The following is a 20,000-nucleotide window of genomic DNA, read 5'->3' as shown; positions in this document are numbered from 1 at the left end:
CCACCGATGTGATTGCCCCGGGAAGACAAAGGCGGCCGGGCGTGGGGCCATTCCGGCATCCTTGCGAGTCGCCACTCTCCAAGAGCACTTTGCCCTGTCGCCGCTGAGGCTGTAGCGGACGTGCGGGACCTTTGTCTTTGTGCAGGGGGAGAGCTCTTCATGCAGCTGGAGAGAGAAGGGATCTTCATGGAAGACACAGCGTGGTGAGCAGTAACTCACCACCACACTCACCACCACACTCACCACACTCACCACACTCACCACCACACTCACCACCACACTCACCACCACACTCACCACACACTCACCACACTCACCACCACACTCACCACCACACTCACCACCACACTCACCACCACCCTCACCACACTCACCACCACACTCACCACCACACTCACCACCACCCTCACCACCACCACCACCACTCTTCATGCAGCTGGAGAGAGAAGGGATCTTCATGGAAGACACAGCGTGGTGAGCAGTAACTCACCACCACACTCACCACCACACTCACCACACACTCACCACACTCACCACACTCACCACCACACTCACCACACTCACCACACACTCACCACACACTCACCACCACCCTCACCACACTCACCACCCTCACCACCTTCACCACCACCCTAGGGGGGACTGCCCCTACAGGGGACTGCCCCCCACTACAGGAGGACTGCCACCCACTAGAGGAGGACTGCCCCCCACTAGAGGGGACTGCCCCCCACTACAGGGGGACTGCCCCCCACTACAGGGGACTGCCCCCCACTACAGGAGGACTGCCCCCCACTACAGGGGACTGCCCCCCCCTTGATTCTGATTCCCCGACCCCCCCCCCCCGAACGTCCTACGACAGCTTCTACCTAGCGGAGATCTCCCTGGCCCTGGGTCACCTCCACACACACGGCATCATCTACAGAGACCTCAAGCCAGAGAACGTCATGCTGAGTCATCTCGGTGAGTAGTGTATAGTGTAGTAGTGTATAGTGTAGTGTATAGTGTAGTAGTGTATAGTGTAGTAGTGTATAGTGTATAGCTGGCCCTGGGTCACCTCCACACACACGGCATCATCTACAGAGACCTCAAGCCAGAGAACGTCATGCTGAGTCATCTCGGTGAGTAGCCTACACTACACTATACACTACACACGTAGTGTATACACTACACACGTAGTGTATAGTGTAGTGTATAGTGTAGTAGTGTATAGTGTAGTGTATAGTGTATGGCTGGCCCTGGGTCACCTCCACACACACGGCATCATCTACAGAGACCTCAAGCCAGAGAACGTCATGCTGAGTCATCTCGGTGAGTAGCCTACACTATACACTACACACGTAGTGTATAGTGTGTAGTGTAGTAGTGTATAGTGTAGTAGTGTATAGTGTAGTAGTGTATAGTGTAGTAGTGTATAGTGTAGTAGTGTAGTGTATAGTGTATGGCTGGCCCTGGGTCACCTCCACACACACGGCATCATCTACAGAGACCTCAAGCCAGAGAACGTCATGCTGAGTCATCTCGGTGAGTAGTGTATAGTGTAGTGTATAGTGTAGTAGTGTATAGTGTAGTAGTGTATAGTGTAGTGTAGTAGTGTATAGTGTAGTGTATAGTGTAGTGTATAGTGTAGTAGTGTATAGTGTAGTGTATAGTGTATAGCTGGCCCTGGGTCACCTCCACACACACGGCATCATCTACAGAGACCTCAAGCCAGAGAACGTCATGCTGAGTCATCTCGGTGAGTAGTAGTAGTGTATAGTGTAGTAGTGTATAGTGTAGTGTAGTAGTGTGTAGTGTAGTAGTGTATAGTGTGTAGTGTATAGTGTAGTAGTGTATAGTGTAGTGTATAGTGTAGTGTATAGTGTAGTAGTGTATAGTGTAGTGTATAGTGTAGTAGTGTATAGTGTAGTGTAGTAGTGTATAGTGTAGTGTATATTGTAGTGTAGTAGTGTATAGTGTAGTGTATAGTGTAGTGTATAGTGTAGTAGTGTATAGTGTAGTAGTGTATAGTGTAGTAGTGTATAGTGTAGTGTAGTAGTGTATAGTATAGTGTAGTAGTGTATAGTGTATAGTATAGTGTATAGTGTAGTGTATAGTGTAGTGTAGTAGTGTATAGTGTAGTAGTGTATAGTGTAGTAGTGTATAGTGTAGTAGTGTATAGTGTAGTAGTGTAGTGTATAGTGTAGTAGTGTATAGTGTAGTGTAGTAGTGTATAGTGTATGGCTGGCCCTGGGTCACCTCCACACACACGGCATCATCTACAGAGACCTCAAGCCAGAGAACGTCATGCTGAGTCATCTCGGTGAGTAGTAGTAGTGTATAGTGTAGTGTATAGTGTAGTGTAGTAGTGTATAGTAGTAGTGTATAGTGTAGTGTATAGTGTAGTAGTGTATAGTGTAGTGTATAGTGTAGTAGTGTATAGTAGTAGTGTATAGTGTAGTGTATAGTGTATAGCTGGCCCTGGGTCACCTCCACACACACGGCATCATCTACAGAGACCTCAAGCCAGAGAACGTCATGCTGAGTCATCTCGGTGAGTAGTAGTAGTGTATAGTGTAGTAGTGTATAGTGTAGTGTAGTAGTGTGTAGTGTAGTAGTGTATAGTGTGTAGTGTATAGTGTAGTAGTGTATAGTGTAGTGTATAGTGTAGTAGTGTATAGTGTAGTGTATAGTGTAGTAGTGTATAGTGTAGTGTAGTAGTGTATAGTGTAGTGTATATTGTAGTGTAGTAGTGTATAGTGTAGTGTATAGTGTAGTGTATAGTGTAGTAGTGTATAGTGTAGTAGTGTATAGTGTAGTGTAGTAGTGTATAGTATAGTGTAGTAGTGTATAGTGTATAGTATAGTGTATAGTGTAGTGTATAGTGTAGTGTAGTAGTGTATAGTGTAGTAGTGTATAGTGTAGTAGTGTATAGTGTAGTAGTGTATAGTGTAGTGTAGTAGTGTATAGTGTAGTGTATAGTGTAGTAGTGTATAGTGTAGTGTATAGTGTATAGCTGGCCCTGGGTCACCTCCACACACACGGCATCATCTACAGAGACCTCAAGCCAGAGAACGTCATGCTGAGTCATCTCGGTGAGTGGTAGTGTATAGTGTAGTAGTGTATAGTGTAGTGTAGTAGTGTATAGTGTATAGCTGGCCCTGGGTCACCTCCACACACACGGCATCATCTACAGAGACCTCAAGCCAGAGAACGTCATGCTGAGTCATCTCGGTGAGTAGTAGTAGTAGTGTATAGTGTAGTGTAGTAGTGTATAGTGTAGTGTAGTAGTGTGTAGTGTAGTAGTGTATAGTGTAGTGTAGTAGTGTATAGTGTAGTAGTGTATAGTGTAGTGTAGTAGTGTATAGTGTAGTGTAGTAGTGTGTAGTGTATAGTGTAGTAGTGTATAGTGTAGTAGTGTATAGTGTAGTAGTGTAGTGTAGTAGTGTATAGTGTAGTAGTGTATATTGTAGTAGTGTATAGTGTAGTAGTGTATAGTGTAGTAGTGTATAGTGTAGTGTAGTAGTGTATAGTGTAGTGTAGTAGTGTATAGTGTAGTGTATAGTGTAGTGTATAGTGTAGTAGTGTAGTGTAGTAGTGTATAGTGTAGTGTAGTAGTGTATAGTGTAGTGTATAGTGTAGTGTATAGTGTAGTAGTGTATAGTGTAGTGTATAGTGTAGTGTAGTAGTGTATAGTGTAGTAGTGTATAGTGTAGTGTATAGTGTAGTAGTGTATAGTGTAGTAGTGTATAGTGTAGTGTATAGTGTAGTGTAGTAGTGTATAGTGTAGTAGTGTATAGTGTAGTAGTGTATAGTGTAGTGTAGTAGTGTATAGTGTAGTAGTGTATAGTGTAGTGTAGTAGTGTATAGTGTAGTGTAGTAGTGTAGTGTATAGTGTAGTGTATAGTGTAGTAATGTATAGTGTAGTAGTGTATAGTGTAATGTAGTAGTGTATAGTGTAATGTAGTAGTGTATAGTGTAGTAGTGCATAGTGTAGTAGTGTATAGTGTAGTGTAGTAGTGTATAGTGTAGTAGTGTATAGTGTAGTTTAGTAGTGTATAGTGTAGTGTAGTAGTGTATAGTGTAGTGTATAGTGTAGTATATAGTGTAGTAGTGTGTAGTGTAGTAGTGTATAGTGTAGTAGTGTATAGTGTAGTAGTGTAGTGTAGTAGTGTATAGTGTAGTAGTGTATATTGTAGTAGTGTATAGTGTAGTAGTGTATAGTGTAGTAGTGTATAGTGTAGTGTAGTAGTGTATAGTGTAGTGTAGTAGTGTATAGTGTAGTGTATAGTGTAGTGTATAGTGTAGTAGTGTAGTGTAGTAGTGTATAGTGTAGTGTAGTAGTGTATAGTGTAGTGTATAGTGTAGTGTATAGTGTAGTAGTGTATAGTGTAGTGTATAGTGTAGTGTAGTAGTGTATAGTGTAGTAGTGTATAGTGTAGTGTATAGTGTAGTAGTGTATAGTGTAGTGTATAGTGTAGTGTATAGTGTAGTGTAGTAGTGTATAGTGTAGTAGTGTATAGTGTATAGTGTAGTGTAGTAGTGTATAGTGTAGTGTAGTAGTGTATAGTGTAGTGTAGTAGTGTATAGTGTAGTGTATAGTGTAGTGTATAGTGTATAGTGTAGTAATGTATAGTGTAGTAGTGTACAGTGTAATGTAGTAGTGTATAGTGTAATGTAGTAGTGCAGTAGTGTATAGTGTAGTAGTGTATAGTGTAGTAGTGTATAGTGTAGTGTAGTAGTGTATAGTGTAGTAGTGTATAGTGTAGTGTAGTAGTATAGTGTAGTGTAGTAGTGGTAACAGCAGTTGCCCCTCAGACCCGTAGAGGCTATTTGGGCCACCTTTGTCTGCGTCTCTCCGCAGGCCACGTGAAGCTGACGGAGTGTAGTAGTGTATAGTGTAGTGTAGTAGTGTATAGTGTAGTAGTGTATAGTGTAGTGTATAGTGTAGTAGTGTATAGTGTAGTGGTGTATAGTGTAGTAGTGTATAGTGTAGTAGTGTATAGTGTAGTGTAGTAGTGTAGTAGTAGTAACAACACTTGCCCCTCAGACCCGTAGAGGCTACATGGGCCACCTTTGTCTGCGTCTCTCCGCAGGCCACGTGAAGCTGACGGAGTGTAGTAGTGTATAGTGTAGTGTAGTAGTGTATAGTGTAGTAGTGTATAGTGTAGTAGTGTATAGTGTAGTGTATAGTGTAGTGTAGTAGTGTATAGTGTAGTAGTGTATAGTGTAGTGTATAGTGTAGTAGTGTATAGTGTAGTGTAGTAGTGTATAGTGTAGTGTAGTAGTGTATAGTGTAGTAGTGTATAGTGTAGTGTAGTAGTGTATAGTGTAGTAGTAACAACACTTGCCCCTCAGACCCGTAGAGGCTATTTGGGCCACCTTTGTCTGCGTCTCTCCGCAGGCCACGTGAAGCTGACGGAGTGTAGTAGTGTATAGTGTAGTGTAGTAGTGTATAGTGTAGTAGTGTATAGTGTAGTAGTGTATAGTGTAGGAGTGTATAGTGTAGTAGTGTATAGTGTAGTGTATAGTGTAGTAGTGTATAGTGTAGTGGTGTATAGTGTAGTAGTGTATAGTGTAGTAGTGTATAGTGTAGTAGTGTATAGTGTAGTGGTGTATAGTGTAGTAGTGTATAGTGTAGTAGTGTGTAGTGTAGTAGTGTATAGTGTAGTGTATAGTGTAGTAGTGTATAGTGTAGTAGTGTATAGTGTAGTAGTGTATAGTGTATAGTGTAGTAGTGTATAGTGTAGTGGTAACAGCACTTGCCCCTCAGACCCGTAGAGGCCTCATGGGCCACCTTTGTCTGCGTCTCTCCGCAGGCCACGTGAAGCTGACGGAGTGTAGTAGTGTATAGTGTAGTAGTGTATAGTGTAGTAGTGTATAGTGTAGTAGTGTATAGTGTAGTAGTGTATAGTGTAGTAGTGTATAGTGTAGTGTATAGTGTAGTAGTGTATAGTGTAGTAGTGTATAGTGTAGTGTAGTAGTGTATAGTGTAGTGTATAGTGTAGTGTATAGTGTAGTGTAGTAGTGGTAACAGCACTTGCCCCTCAGACCCGTAGAGGCCTCATGGGCCACCTTTGTCTGCGTCTCTCCGCAGGCCACGTGAAGCTGACCGACTTTGGGCTCTGCAAGGAATCCATCCATGACGGCAGCGTCACTCACACCTTCTGTGGCACCATAGAGTACATGTGAGGGTACACGCATGGCACACGCATGGCACACGCATGTTACACGCATGGCACACGCATGGCACACGCATGGCACACGCGGGACGCTTGTGAGAGTACACGCACGTTACACGCGCGTTGCACACGAGGTACACACATTTTACACAAACTGTTACACGCATGGTGCACACAAGCTACACGCATGTTACACACATGTCGCACACACGTTACACGCATGTTACACGCATGTTACACGCATGTCGCACAAAATGTTACACGCATGTTACACACATGTTACACACAAGTTACACGCATTTTACACACAAGCTACACACATGTCACACAAAATGTTACACGCAAGCTACATGCATGTTGCAAACAAGTTACACGCATGTTGCACACAAGTTACACGCATGTTACACATATGTTGCACACACGTTGCACACAAGCTACACGCATGTTGCACACAAGCTACACACAAAGTTACACGCAAGTTACACGCATGTTACACACAAGCTGCACGCATGTTGCACACAAGCTACACACAAGTTACACGCATGTTACACACAAGCTACACACATGTCACACAAAATGTTACACGCAAGCTACATGCATGTTGCAAACAAGTTACACGCATGTTGCACACAAGTTACACGCATGTTACACATATGTTGCACACACGTTGCACACAAGCTACACGCATGTTGCACACAAGCTACACACAAAGTTACACGCAAGTTACACGCATGTTACACACAAGCTGCACGCATGTTGCACACAAGCTACACACAAAGTTACACGCAAGTTACACGCATGTTGCACACAAGTTACACGCCAGTTACACGCATGTTGCACACAAGTTGCACGCCAGTTACACGCATGTTACACGCATGTTACACGCATGGCACTTGTGTGCGTCAGGGCCCCTGAGATCCTGACGAGGGGAGGGCACAACCGGTCTGTGGACTGGTGGAGTCTGGGAGCTCTCATGTACGACATGCTGACTGGAGCGGTGAGAGCACACGCAACATACAACGTACACACTACATACATACACATACATACTACATACACACTACATACACACTACATACAACATACATACACACTACATACAACATACATACACACTACATACTACATACATACACACAACATACTACATACATACACACTACATACACACAACATACATACACACATACATACACACATACATACACACATACATACTACATACATACACACTACATACATACTACATACATACACACTACATACATATTACATACATACACACAACATACAACGTACACACTACATACACACAACATACTACATACATACACACTACATACACACATACATACTACATACACACTACATACATACTACATACATACTACATACATACACACTACATACATACTACATACATACTACATACATACACACTACATACATACTACATACATACACACTACATACATACTACATACATACTACATACATACACACTACATACATACTACATACATACTACATACATACACACTACATACATACTACATACATAAAACATACATACACACTACATACATACTACATACATACACACTACATACATACAACATACACACTACATACACACAACATACATACACATACACACTACATACATACTACATACATACTACATACTTACATACACACTACATACATACACACTACATACATACACACTACATACTACATACACACTACATACACACTACCTACATACATACTACATACATACACACTACATACATACACACTACATACATACACACACATACTACATACATACACACAACATACATACTACATACATACATACTACATACATACAACATACACACTACATACACACTACATACATACACACTACATACATACACACTACATACATACACACTACATACACATACATACACACTACATACACACACATACACACTACATACATACACACTACATACATACACACACTACATACATATACACACTACATACATATACATACATACACACTACATACATACACACTACATACATACACACACTACATACATATACACACTACATACATACACACAACATACACATACACACGTACACACACACATACTACATACACACACACATACACACATACACATACATACACACGTACACACACATACACACAACAACAACAACAACCGCCATTCGCCACTAAGTGGCGGTGACGTCACCACGACGCTTGTGCCAAGCTATGTGCACCCTGAGGCCACGTGAAGTGTCGAACGCCCGCTGGCAGGAGGTCACGGGGCAGACCCAGGTGCCACGGGTCGACTGAATGAGATCACTGGCTGATGCACCACCTGTGCCCGCTACTGTGCCAACCTGCTGTGCTTTAGCCACCCGGCGCTCCGCTCGTTGTTCTGAGCGTCGCTCCTCCGCCGTCCGTTGTTGTTGGAGGGCGACTACCTCCAACTGCCCAGTAGCATCCTTCACGAGCCTCCTCCACAGAAGCCGATCTTGACACCGCTGGTACCAGTCATCGGCAAGTCCACTCAGCTCCATGTCCTGCTGTACCACATCACTCCATCTCTTCTCTAGCCCGTGCCGCGCCCGCTTAGCCCCCTCGATCCGGCCGAACAAAAGCTGTTTCGGCATGCGGTGGTTGGGCATGCGGGCTACATGACCCAGCCATCGCAGCCTTGCCCGCCGGAGGAGCTCACCGATGGGACCTTGCCCAGATCTTTCAAGGATTTGTGAGCTCCTCACACAATCCAGTCTGGTTAAACCCAGGATGGATCGTAGGCAGGCCAGCCTAAATGTTTCTAACCGGCGAAGATGTTCCATTAGGGGGGTCCACGTTTCGCAAGCGTAGAGAAGGGAGGGAATGACCGTGGCCGAGAAGACCTGAAGCTTAGTGCGGAGCGACAGACCAGGTAGCTTCTACACAGCGTTACGCAACCGATGAAAAGATATTGCCGCTCGACTGATTCGGAGTGAGACCTCTGCTGTTAAACTGGAGCCAGTCATAAGCACACTCCACAACTGCCCCATCACCGATTGGGAGTTGTGGGGGTGGAGTGTCCGATGGTACAAAATACCCAGGCAGGTGCTTAGTTTTGGTGGGGCTGATGGTAAGGCCCCACCTCTTAGTGGCACGCTCCAGTCTCAGCAGCAGCGTCTCCAACTCCTCCTCTGACTGAGCAGCTATAACCAAATCATCAGCATACATAACGTGGTTGAGCAATAGGGAGCCATCCCTTGACCGCACCCGGGCATCGATCAGCCTCCCATTATATCTGTACCATATGGAGATTCCCCCGGTACAGCTATTGAAGGCTTCACGAACTACGTGGTCAAAATAGATGTTAAATAATGTGGGAGCCAGAGGACATCCCTGTCGCACCCCAAGGTGTACAGAGAATGGCTCTGACTCCCGGCCACGTAGTTTTACCCGGGCCCGCTCACCATCATGAAGGTCCTTAATGATCGTGAGCAGAGGGTCAGGTACTCCAAAAGCACGAAGAACGACCCAGAGCCCAGGCCTACTGATGGTATCATAGGCCTTGACCAGGTCAATAAAGCAGAGATGTAGGTCTTGTTGGAATTCCCTACACCTTTGCTGTAGCAGACGGACAGAAAATATGGCATCTGTGCAGGACCGCCCTTTCCTGAAACCGCATTGAGGCTCCGCAAGCCTCTCCTCAGCGTGCCTAGCAAGGCGATGCTGAATAATCCTTGCCAGGACCTTTCCCGGCACACTGAGGAGTGAGATGCCCCTGTAGTTGTTACAGTCTGTGCGGTCCCCCTTCTTAAAAAGGGGGACCACCAGGGCATCCTTCCAATCCTGCGGAACCCGTCCAATGGTCGACTGTTGTTATGATGTCATGTAGGGCAGTCTGTGCACAAACGCCACCCTCCCTCAGCATTTCGTTTGGGAGATCATCTCTGCCCGCTGCCTTTCTTGGTCTCAGACTCTGGATCGCCTTCAGTACTTCCTCAACAGATGGCACTTCAGCCAGCCACTCACAGGGGGTGACTTCTTCCAATATTTGAGGCACCGCAGCCTCATCAGGGTCATCCCCACTTTGTGCCACGATGTTTTCCTGACTGAGGGATTTCCCCTTCCCCAGGACCTCACAGAAATGCTCAGCAAATCTGCAAACACATACACACACATACATACACACGCACATACATACACACACATACACACGCATACACACGCACAAACATACACACACATACACACGCATACACACGCACACACATACACACACAGATACACACATCATCAGCTGCTGCTGCTGATGATGCTGCTGCTGATGATGCTGCTGCTGCTGATGATGCTGCTGCTGATGATGTTGATGATGATACTGATGATGATACTGATTATGATGCTGAGATGCTGATGATGATGATGCTGATGATGCTGATGATGATGCTGCTGATGATGATGCTGCTTCTGCTACTGATGATGATGCTGCTGCTGCTGATGATGCTGATGCTGCTGATGATGATGCTGATGCTGATGATGACGATGATGATGCGGCTGCTGATGCTGCTGTTGATGATGATACTGCTGCTGATGATGATGCTGATGATGATTATGCTGCTGCTGCTGATGACGATGCTGCTGCTGCTGCTGATGATGCTGCTGCTGCTGATGATGATGATGATGATGCTGATGATGCTGATGATGGTGCTGCTGCTGCTGATGATGATGATGCTGCTGATGATGATGATGCTGATGATGATGATGCTGATGATGATGATGCTGCTGTGGATGATGATGATCATGGTGCTGCTGCTGATGATGCTGTTGATGATGATGATGCTGCTGCTGATTATGATGCTGCTGCTGCTGATGATGATGATGCTGATGATGCTGATGCTGCTGATGATGATGCTGATTATGCTGCTGATGATGATGATGCCTCTTAGCCGCCGTTCACGGCTGAGAACCGCAAGAAGACGATTGACAAAATCCTGCGGTGCAAAGTGAACTTCCCTCCCTACCTCACTCCAGACTCTCGCGACCTTCTCAAGAAGGTGAAAGACACACACAGAGACACACAGAGACACACAGAGACACACAGAGACACACAGAGACACACAGAGACACACAGAGACACACACAAAGTGAACTTCTCTCCCTACCTCACTCCAGACTCTCGCGACCTTCTCAAGAAGGTGAAAGACACACACAGAGACACACAGAGACACACAGAGACACACACAAAGTGAACTTCCCTCCCTACCTCACTCCAGACTCTCGCGACCTTCTCAAGAAGGTGAAAGACACAAACAGAGACACACAGAGACACACAGAGACACACAGAGACACACACAAAGTGAACTTCCCTCCCTACCTCACTCCAGACTCTCGCGACCTTCTCAAGAAGGTGAAAGACACACACAGACACACAGAGACACAAAGAGACACATAGAGACACACAGAGACACACACAAAGTGAACTTCCCTCCCTACCTCACTCCAGACTCTCGCGACCTTCTCAAGAAGGTGAAAGACACACACAGAGACACACAGAGACACACAGACACACACAGAGACACACAGAGACACACAGAGACACACACAAAGTGAACTTCCCTCCCTACCTCACTCCAGACTCTCGCGACCTTCTCAAGAAGGTGAAAGACACAAACAGAGACACACAGAGATACACAGAGACACACAGAGACACACGCAAAGTGAACTTCCCTCCCTACCTCACTCCAGACTCTCGCGACCTTCTCAAGAAGGTGAAAGACACACACAGAGACACACAGAGACACACAGAGACACACAGAGACACACAGAGACACACACAGACACACAGAGACACACACAGACACACAGAGACACACAGAGACACACACAAAGTGAACTTCTCTCCCTACCTCACTCCAGACTCTCGCGACCTTCTCAAGAAGGTGAAAGACACACACAAAGACACAGAGACACACAGAGACACACAGAGACACACAGAGACACACAGAGACACACAAAGTGAACTTCCCTCCCTACCTCACTCCAGACTCTCACGACCTTCTCAAGAAGGTGAAAGACACACACAGAGACACACAGAGACACACAGAGACAAACACAGAGACACACAGAGACACACAGAGACACACAGAGACACACACAAAGTGAACTTCCCTCCCTACCTCACTCCAGTCTCTCGCGACCTTCTCAAGAAGGTGAAAGACACACACACAGACACACAGAGACACAAAGAGACACACAGAGACACACAGAGACACACACAAAGTGAACTTCCCTCCCTACCTCACTCCAGACTCTCGCGACCTTCTCAAGAAGGTGAAAGACACAAACAGAGACACACACAGAGACACACAGAGACACACAGAGACACACACAAAGTGAACTTCCCTCCCTACCTCACTCCAGACTCTCGCGACCTTCTCAAGAAGGTGAAAGACACACACAGAGACACACAGAGACACACAGAGACACACAGAGACACACAGAGACACACACAGAGACACACAGAGACACACAGAAAGTGAACTTCCCTCCCTACCTCACTCCAGACTCTCGCGACCTTCTCAAGAAGGTGAAAGACACACACAGAGACACACAGAGACACACAGAGACACACAGAGACACACACAAAGTGAACTTCCCTCCCTACCTCACTCCAGACTCTCGCGACCTTCTCAAGAAGGTGAAAGACACACACAGAGACACACAGAGACACACAGAGACACACACAAAGTGAACTTCCCTCCCTACCTCACTCCAGACTCTCGCGACCTTCTCAAGAAGGTGAAAGACACACACAGAGACACACAGAGACACGCAGAGACACAGAGACACACAGAGACACACAGAGACACACACAAAGTGAACTTCCCTCCCTACCTCACTCCAGAGTCTCGCGACCTTCTCAAGAAGGTGAAAGACACACACAGAGACACACAGAGACACACAGAGACACACAGAGACACACAGAGACACACACAAAGTGAACTTCCCTCCCTACCTCACTCCAGACTCTCGCGACCTTCTCAAGAAGGTGAAAGACACACACAGAGACACACAGAGACACACAGAGACACAGAGACACACAGAGACACACAGAGACACACACAAAGTGAACTTCCCTCCCTACCTCACTCCAGACTCTCGCGACCTTCTCAAGAAGGTGAAAGACACACACAGAGACACACAGAGACACACAGAGACACACACAAAGTGAACTTCCCTCCCTACCTCACTCCAGACTCTCGCGACCTTCTCAAGAAGGTGAAAGACACACACAGACACACACAGAGACACACAGAGACACACACAAAGTGAACATTCCTCCCTACCTCACTCCAGACTCTCGCGACCTTCTCAAGAAGGTGAAAGACACACACAGAGACACACAGAGACACACAGAGACACACACAAAGTGAACTTCCCTCCCTACCTCACTCCAGACTCTCGCGACCTTCTCAAGAAGGTGAAAGACACACACAGAGACACACAGAGACACACAGAGACACACAGAGACACACACAAAGTGAACTTCCCTCCCTACCTCACTCCAGACTCTCGCGACCTTCTCAAGAAGGTGAAAGACACACACAGAGACACACAGAGACACACACAAAGTGAACTTCCCTCCCTACCTCACTCCAGACTCTCGCGACCTTCTCAAGAAGGTTAAAGACACACACAGAGACACACAGAGACACACAGAGACACACAGAGACACACACAAAGTGAACTTCCCTCCCTACCTCACTCCAGACTCTCGCGACCTTCTCAAGAAGGTGAAAGACACACACAGAGACACACAGAGACACACACAAAGTGAACTTCCCTCCCTACCTCACTCCAGACTCTCGCGACCTTCTCAAGAAGGTGAAAGACACACACAGAGACACACAGAGACACACAGAGACACACAGAGACACACACAAAGTGAACTTCCCTCCCTACCTCACTCCAGACTCTCGCGACCTTCTCAAGAAGGTGAAAGACACACACAGAGACACACAGAGACACACACAAAGTGAACTTCCCTCCCTACCTCACTCCAGACTCTCGCGACCTTCTCAAGAAGGTGAAAGACACACACAGAGACACACAGAGACACACAGAGACACACAGAGACACACACAAAGTGAACTTCCCTCCCTACCTCACTCCAGACTCTCGCGACCTTCTCAAGAAGGTGAAAGACACACACAGAGACACACAGAGACACACAGAGACACACAGATACACACACAGAGACACACAGAGACACACAGAGACACACAGAGACACACACAAAATGAACTTCCCTCCCTACCTCACTCCAGACTCTCGCGACCTTCTCAAGAAGGTGAAAGACACAAACAGAGACACACAGAGACACACAGAGACACACAGAGACACACAGAGACACACACAAAGTGAACTTCCCTCCCTACCTCACTCCAGACTCTCGCGACCTTCTCAAGAAGGTGAAAGACACACACAGAGACACACAGAGACACACAGAGACACACAGAGACACACAGAGACACACACAGAGACACACAGAGACACACAGAAAGTGAACTTCCCTCCCTACCTCACTCCAGACTCTCGCGACCTTCTCAAGAAGGTGAAAGACACACACAGAGACACACAGAGACACACAGAGACACACAGAGACACACACAAAGTGAACTTCCCTCCCTACCTCACTCCAGACTCTCGCGACCTTCTCAAGAAGGTGAAAGACACACACAGAGACACACAGAGACACACAGAGACACACACAAAGTGAACTTCCCTCCCTACCTCACTCCAGACTCTCGCGACCTTCTCAAGAAGGTGAAAGACACACACAGAGACACACAGAGACACGCAGAGACACAGAGACACACAGAGACACACAGAGACACACACAAAGTGAACTTCCCTCCCTACCTCACTCCAGAGTCTCGCGACCTTCTCAAGAAGGTGAAAGACACACACAGAGACACACAGAGACACACAGAGACACACAGAGACACACAGAGACACACACAAAGTGAACTTCCCTCCCTACCTCACTCCAGACTCTCGCGACCTTCTCAAGAAGGTGAAAGACACACACAGAGACACACAGAGACACACAGAGACACACACAAAGTGAACTTCCCTCCCTACCTCACTCCAGACTCTCGCGACCTTCTCAAGAAGGTGAAAGACACACACAGACACACACAGAGACACACAGAGACACACACAAAGTGAACATTCCTCCCTACCTCACTCCAGACTCTCGCGACCTTCTCAAGAAGATGAAAGACACACACAGAGACACACAGAGACACACAGAGACACACACAAAGTGAACTTCCCTCCCTACCTCACTCCAGACTCTCGCGACCTTCTCATGAAGGTGAAAGACACACACAGAGACACACAGAGACACACAGAGACACACAGAGACACACACAAAGTGAACTTCCCTCCCTACCTCACTCCAGACTCTCGCGACCTTCTCAAGAAGGTGAAAGACACACACAGAGACACACAGAGACACACACAAAGTGAACTTCCCTCCCTACCTCACTCCAGACTCTCGCGACCTTCTCAAGAAGGTTAAAGACACACACAGAGACACACAGAGACACACAGAGACACACAGAGACACACACAAAGTGAACTTCCCTCCCTACCTCACTCCAGACTCTCGCGACCTTCTCAAGAAGGTGAAAGACACACACAGAGACACACAGAGACACACAGAGACACACAGAGACACACACAAAGTGAACTTCCCTCCCTACCTCACTCCAGACTCTCGCGACCTTCTCAAGAAGGTGAAAGACACACACAGAGACACACAGAGACACACACAAAGTGAACTTCCCTCCCTACCTCACTCCAGACTCTCGCGACCTTCTCAAGAAGGTTAAAGACACACACAGAGACACACAGAGACACACAGAGACACACAGAGACACACACAAAGTGAACTTCCCTCCCTACCTCACTCCAGACTCTCGCGACCTTCTCAAGAAGGTGAAAGACACACACAGAGACACACAGAGACACACACAAAGTGAACTTCCCTCCCTACCTCACTCCAGACTCTCGCGACCTTCTCAAGAAGGTGAAAGACACACACAGAGACACACAGAGACACACAGAGACACACAGAGACACACACAAAGTGAACTTCCCTCCCTACCTCACTCCAGACTCTCGCGACCTTCTCAAGAAGGTGAAAGACACACACAGAGACACACAGAGACACACACAAAGTGAACTTCCCTCCCTACCTCACTCCAGACTCTCGCGACCTTCTCAAGAAGGTGAAAGACACACACAGAGACACACAGAGACACACAGAGACACACAGAGACACACACAAAGTGAACTTCCCTCCCTACCTCACTCCAGACTCTCGCGACCTTCTCAAGAAGGTGAAAGACACACACAGAGACACACAGAGACACACAGAGACACACAGATACACACACAGAGACACACAGAGACACACAGAGACACACAGAGACACACACAAAATGAACTTCCCTCCCTACCTCACTCCAGACTCTCGCGACCTTCTCAAGAAGGTGAAAGACACAAACAGAGACACACAGAGACACACAGAGACACACAGAGACACACAGAGACACACACAAAGTGAACTTCCCTCCCTACCTCACTCCAGACTCTCGCGACCTTCTCAAGAAGGTGAAAGACACACACAGAGACACACAGAGACACACAGAGACACACAGAGACACACAGAGACACACACAGAGACACACAGAGACACACAGAAAGTGAACTTCCCTCCCTACCTCACTCCAGACTCTCGCGACCTTCTCAAGAAGGTGAAAGACACACACAGAGACACACAGAGACACACAGAGACACACAGAGACACACACAAAGTGAACTTCCCTCCCTACCTCACTCCAGACTCTCGCGACCTTCTCAAGAAGGTGAAAGACACACACAGAGACACACAGAGACACACAGAGACACACACAAAGTGAACTTCCCTCCCTACCTCACTCCAGACTCTCGCGACCTTCTCAAGAAGGTGAAAGACACACACAGAGACACACAGAGACACGCAGAGACACAGAGACACACAGAGACACACAGAGACACACACAAAGTGAACTTCCCTCCCTACCTCACTCCAGAGTCTCGCGACCTTCTCAAGAAGGTGAAAGACACACACAGAGACACACAGAGACACACAGAGACACACAGAGACACACAGAGACACACACAAAGTGAACTTCCCTCCCTACCTCACTCCAGACTCTCGCGACCTTCTCAAGAAGGTGAAAGACACACACAGAGACACACAGAGACACACAGAGACACACACAAAGTGAACTTCCCTCCCTACCTCACTCCAGACTCTCGCGACCTTCTCAAGAAGGTGAAAGACACACACAGACACACACAGAGACACACAGAGACACACACAAAGTGAACATTCCTCCCTACCTCACTCCAGACTCTCGCGACCTTCTCAAGAAGATGAAAGACACACACAGAGACACACAGAGACACACAGAGACACACACAAAGTGAACTTCCCTCCCTACCTCACTCCAGACTCTCGCGACCTTCTCATGAAGGTGAAAGACACACACAGAGACACACAGAGACACACAGAGACACACAGAGACACACACAAAGTGAACTTCCCTCCCTACCTCACTCCAGACTCTCGCGACCTTCTCAAGAAGGTGAAAGACACACACAGAGACACACAGAGACACACACAAAGTGAACTTCCCTCCCTACCTCACTCCAGACTCTCGCGACCTTCTCAAGAAGGTTAAAGACACACACAGAGACACACAGAGACACACAGAGACACACAGAGACACACACAAAGTGAACTTCCCTCCCTACCTCACTCCAGACTCTCGCGACCTTCTCAAGAAGGTGAAAGACACACACAGAGACACACAGAGACACACACAAAGTGAACTTCCCTCCCTACCTCACTCCAGACTCTCGCGACCTTCTCAAGAAGGTGAAAGACACACACAGAGACACACAGAGACACACAGAGACACACAGAGACACACACAAAGTGAACTTCCCTCCCTACCTCACTCCAGACTCTCGCGACCTTCTCAAGAAGGTGAAAGACACACACAGAGACACACAGAGACACACAGAGACACACAGAGACACACACAAAGTGAACTTCCCTCCCTACCTCACTCCAGACTCTCGCGACCTTCTCAAGAAGGTGAAAGACACACACAGAGACACACAGAGACACACAGAGACACACAGAGACACACACAAAGTGAACTTCACTCCCTACCTCACTCCAGACTCTCGCGACCTTCTCAAGAAGGTGAAAGACAAACAGAGACGCACAGAGACACACAGAGACACACAGAGACACAGAGACACACAGAGACACACACAGAGACACACAGAGACACACAGAGACACACAAAAAGTGAACTTCCCTCCCTACCTCACTCCAGACTCTCGCGACCTTCTCAAGAAGGTGAAAGACAAACACAGAGACACACAGAGACACACAGAGACACACAGAGACACACAGAGACACACAGAGACACACACACACAGAGAGAGACACACAGAGACACACAGAGACACACAGAGACACACACAAAGTGAACTTCCCTCCCTACCTCACTCCAGACTCTCGCGCCCTTCTCAAGAAGGTGAAAGACACACACAGAGACACACAGAGACACACAGAGACACACAGAGACACACACAGAGACACACAGAGACACACACAAAGTGAACTTCCCTCCCTACCTCACTCCAGACTCTCGCGACCTTCTCAAGAAGGTGAAAGACACACACAGAGACACACAGAGACACACAGAGACACACAGAGACACACAGAGACACACAGAGAGACAAACACAGAGACACACAGAGACACACACAGACACACACACAGAGACGCACAGAGACACACAGAGACACACACAGAGACACACACAGAGACACACAGAGACACATAGAGACACACAGAGACACACACACACACAGACACACAGACAAACACAGAGACGCAGAGACACACAGAGAGACACACAGAGACACACAGAGACACACACAGAGACACACAGAGACACATAGAGACACACAGAGACACACACACACAGAGGCACACAGAGACACACAGAGACACACACGAAGTGAACTTCCCTCCCTACCTCACTCCAGACTCTCGCGACCTTCTCAAGAAGGTGAAAGACAAACACAGAGACACACAGAGACACACAGAGACACACACAGAGACACACACAGAGACACACAGAGACACACAGAGACACACAGAGACACACACGGAGACACACAGAGACACACAGAGACACACACAAAGTGAACTTCCCTCCCTACCTCACTCCAGACTCTCGCGACCTTCTCAAGAAGGTGAAAGACAAACACAGAGACACACAGAGACACACAGAGACACACTGAGACACACAGAGACACACAGAGACACACAGAGACACACAGAGACACACACAAAGTGAACTTCCCTCCCTACCTCACTCCAGACTCTCGCGACCTTCTCAAGAAGGTGAAAGACAAACACAGAGACACACAGAGACACACAGACACACACAGAGACACACACAGAGACACACAGAGACACACACAGAGACACACAGAGACACACACAAAGTGAACTTCCCTCCCTACCTCACTCCAGACTCTCGCGACCTTCTCAAGAAGGTGAAAGACACAAACAGAGACACACAGAGACACACAAGAGACACACAGAGACACACACAGAGACACACACAGAGACACACACAGAGACACACAGAGACACACAGAGACACACACAA

The 20,000-nt window shown here is 47.1% G+C and overlaps 1 protein-coding gene across 3 annotated transcripts in view; it reads left to right on the top strand.

Moving 5' to 3' along the window:
* LOC142906951 (ribosomal protein S6 kinase beta-2-like) overlaps positions 1-20,000 on the top strand; it is a 67,883-nt gene that overhangs the window by 31,297 nt on the left and 16,586 nt on the right. For all 3 annotated transcript variants that reach the window (XR_012930588.1, XM_076055755.1, XM_076055756.1), the window contains exons 5-9: positions 146-203; positions 860-960; positions 6,074-6,164; positions 7,065-7,155; positions 11,130-11,237. Coding sequence is in view for 2 of the 3 variants with exons in the window: in XM_076055755.1 (XP_075911870.1) it covers positions 146-203; positions 860-960; positions 6,074-6,164; positions 7,065-7,155; positions 11,130-11,237 (449 nt within the window). In the remaining variant the exon portion in view is untranslated. The remainder of the gene's footprint in view (positions 1-145; positions 204-859; positions 961-6,073; positions 6,165-7,064; positions 7,156-11,129; positions 11,238-20,000) is intronic.

This window comes from Petromyzon marinus, chromosome 72 (genome assembly GCF_048934315.1).
Source record: "Petromyzon marinus isolate PM22_M1 ecotype Great Lakes invasive population chromosome 72, UKy_Petmar_22M1.pri1.0, whole genome shotgun sequence".
In the NCBI taxonomy this organism is placed as follows: Eukaryota; Metazoa; Chordata; class Hyperoartia; order Petromyzontiformes; family Petromyzontidae; genus Petromyzon; species Petromyzon marinus.
The sequence above is the reverse complement of the archived record's forward strand: the minus strand, read 5'-3'. Positions and strand labels throughout refer to the sequence as shown.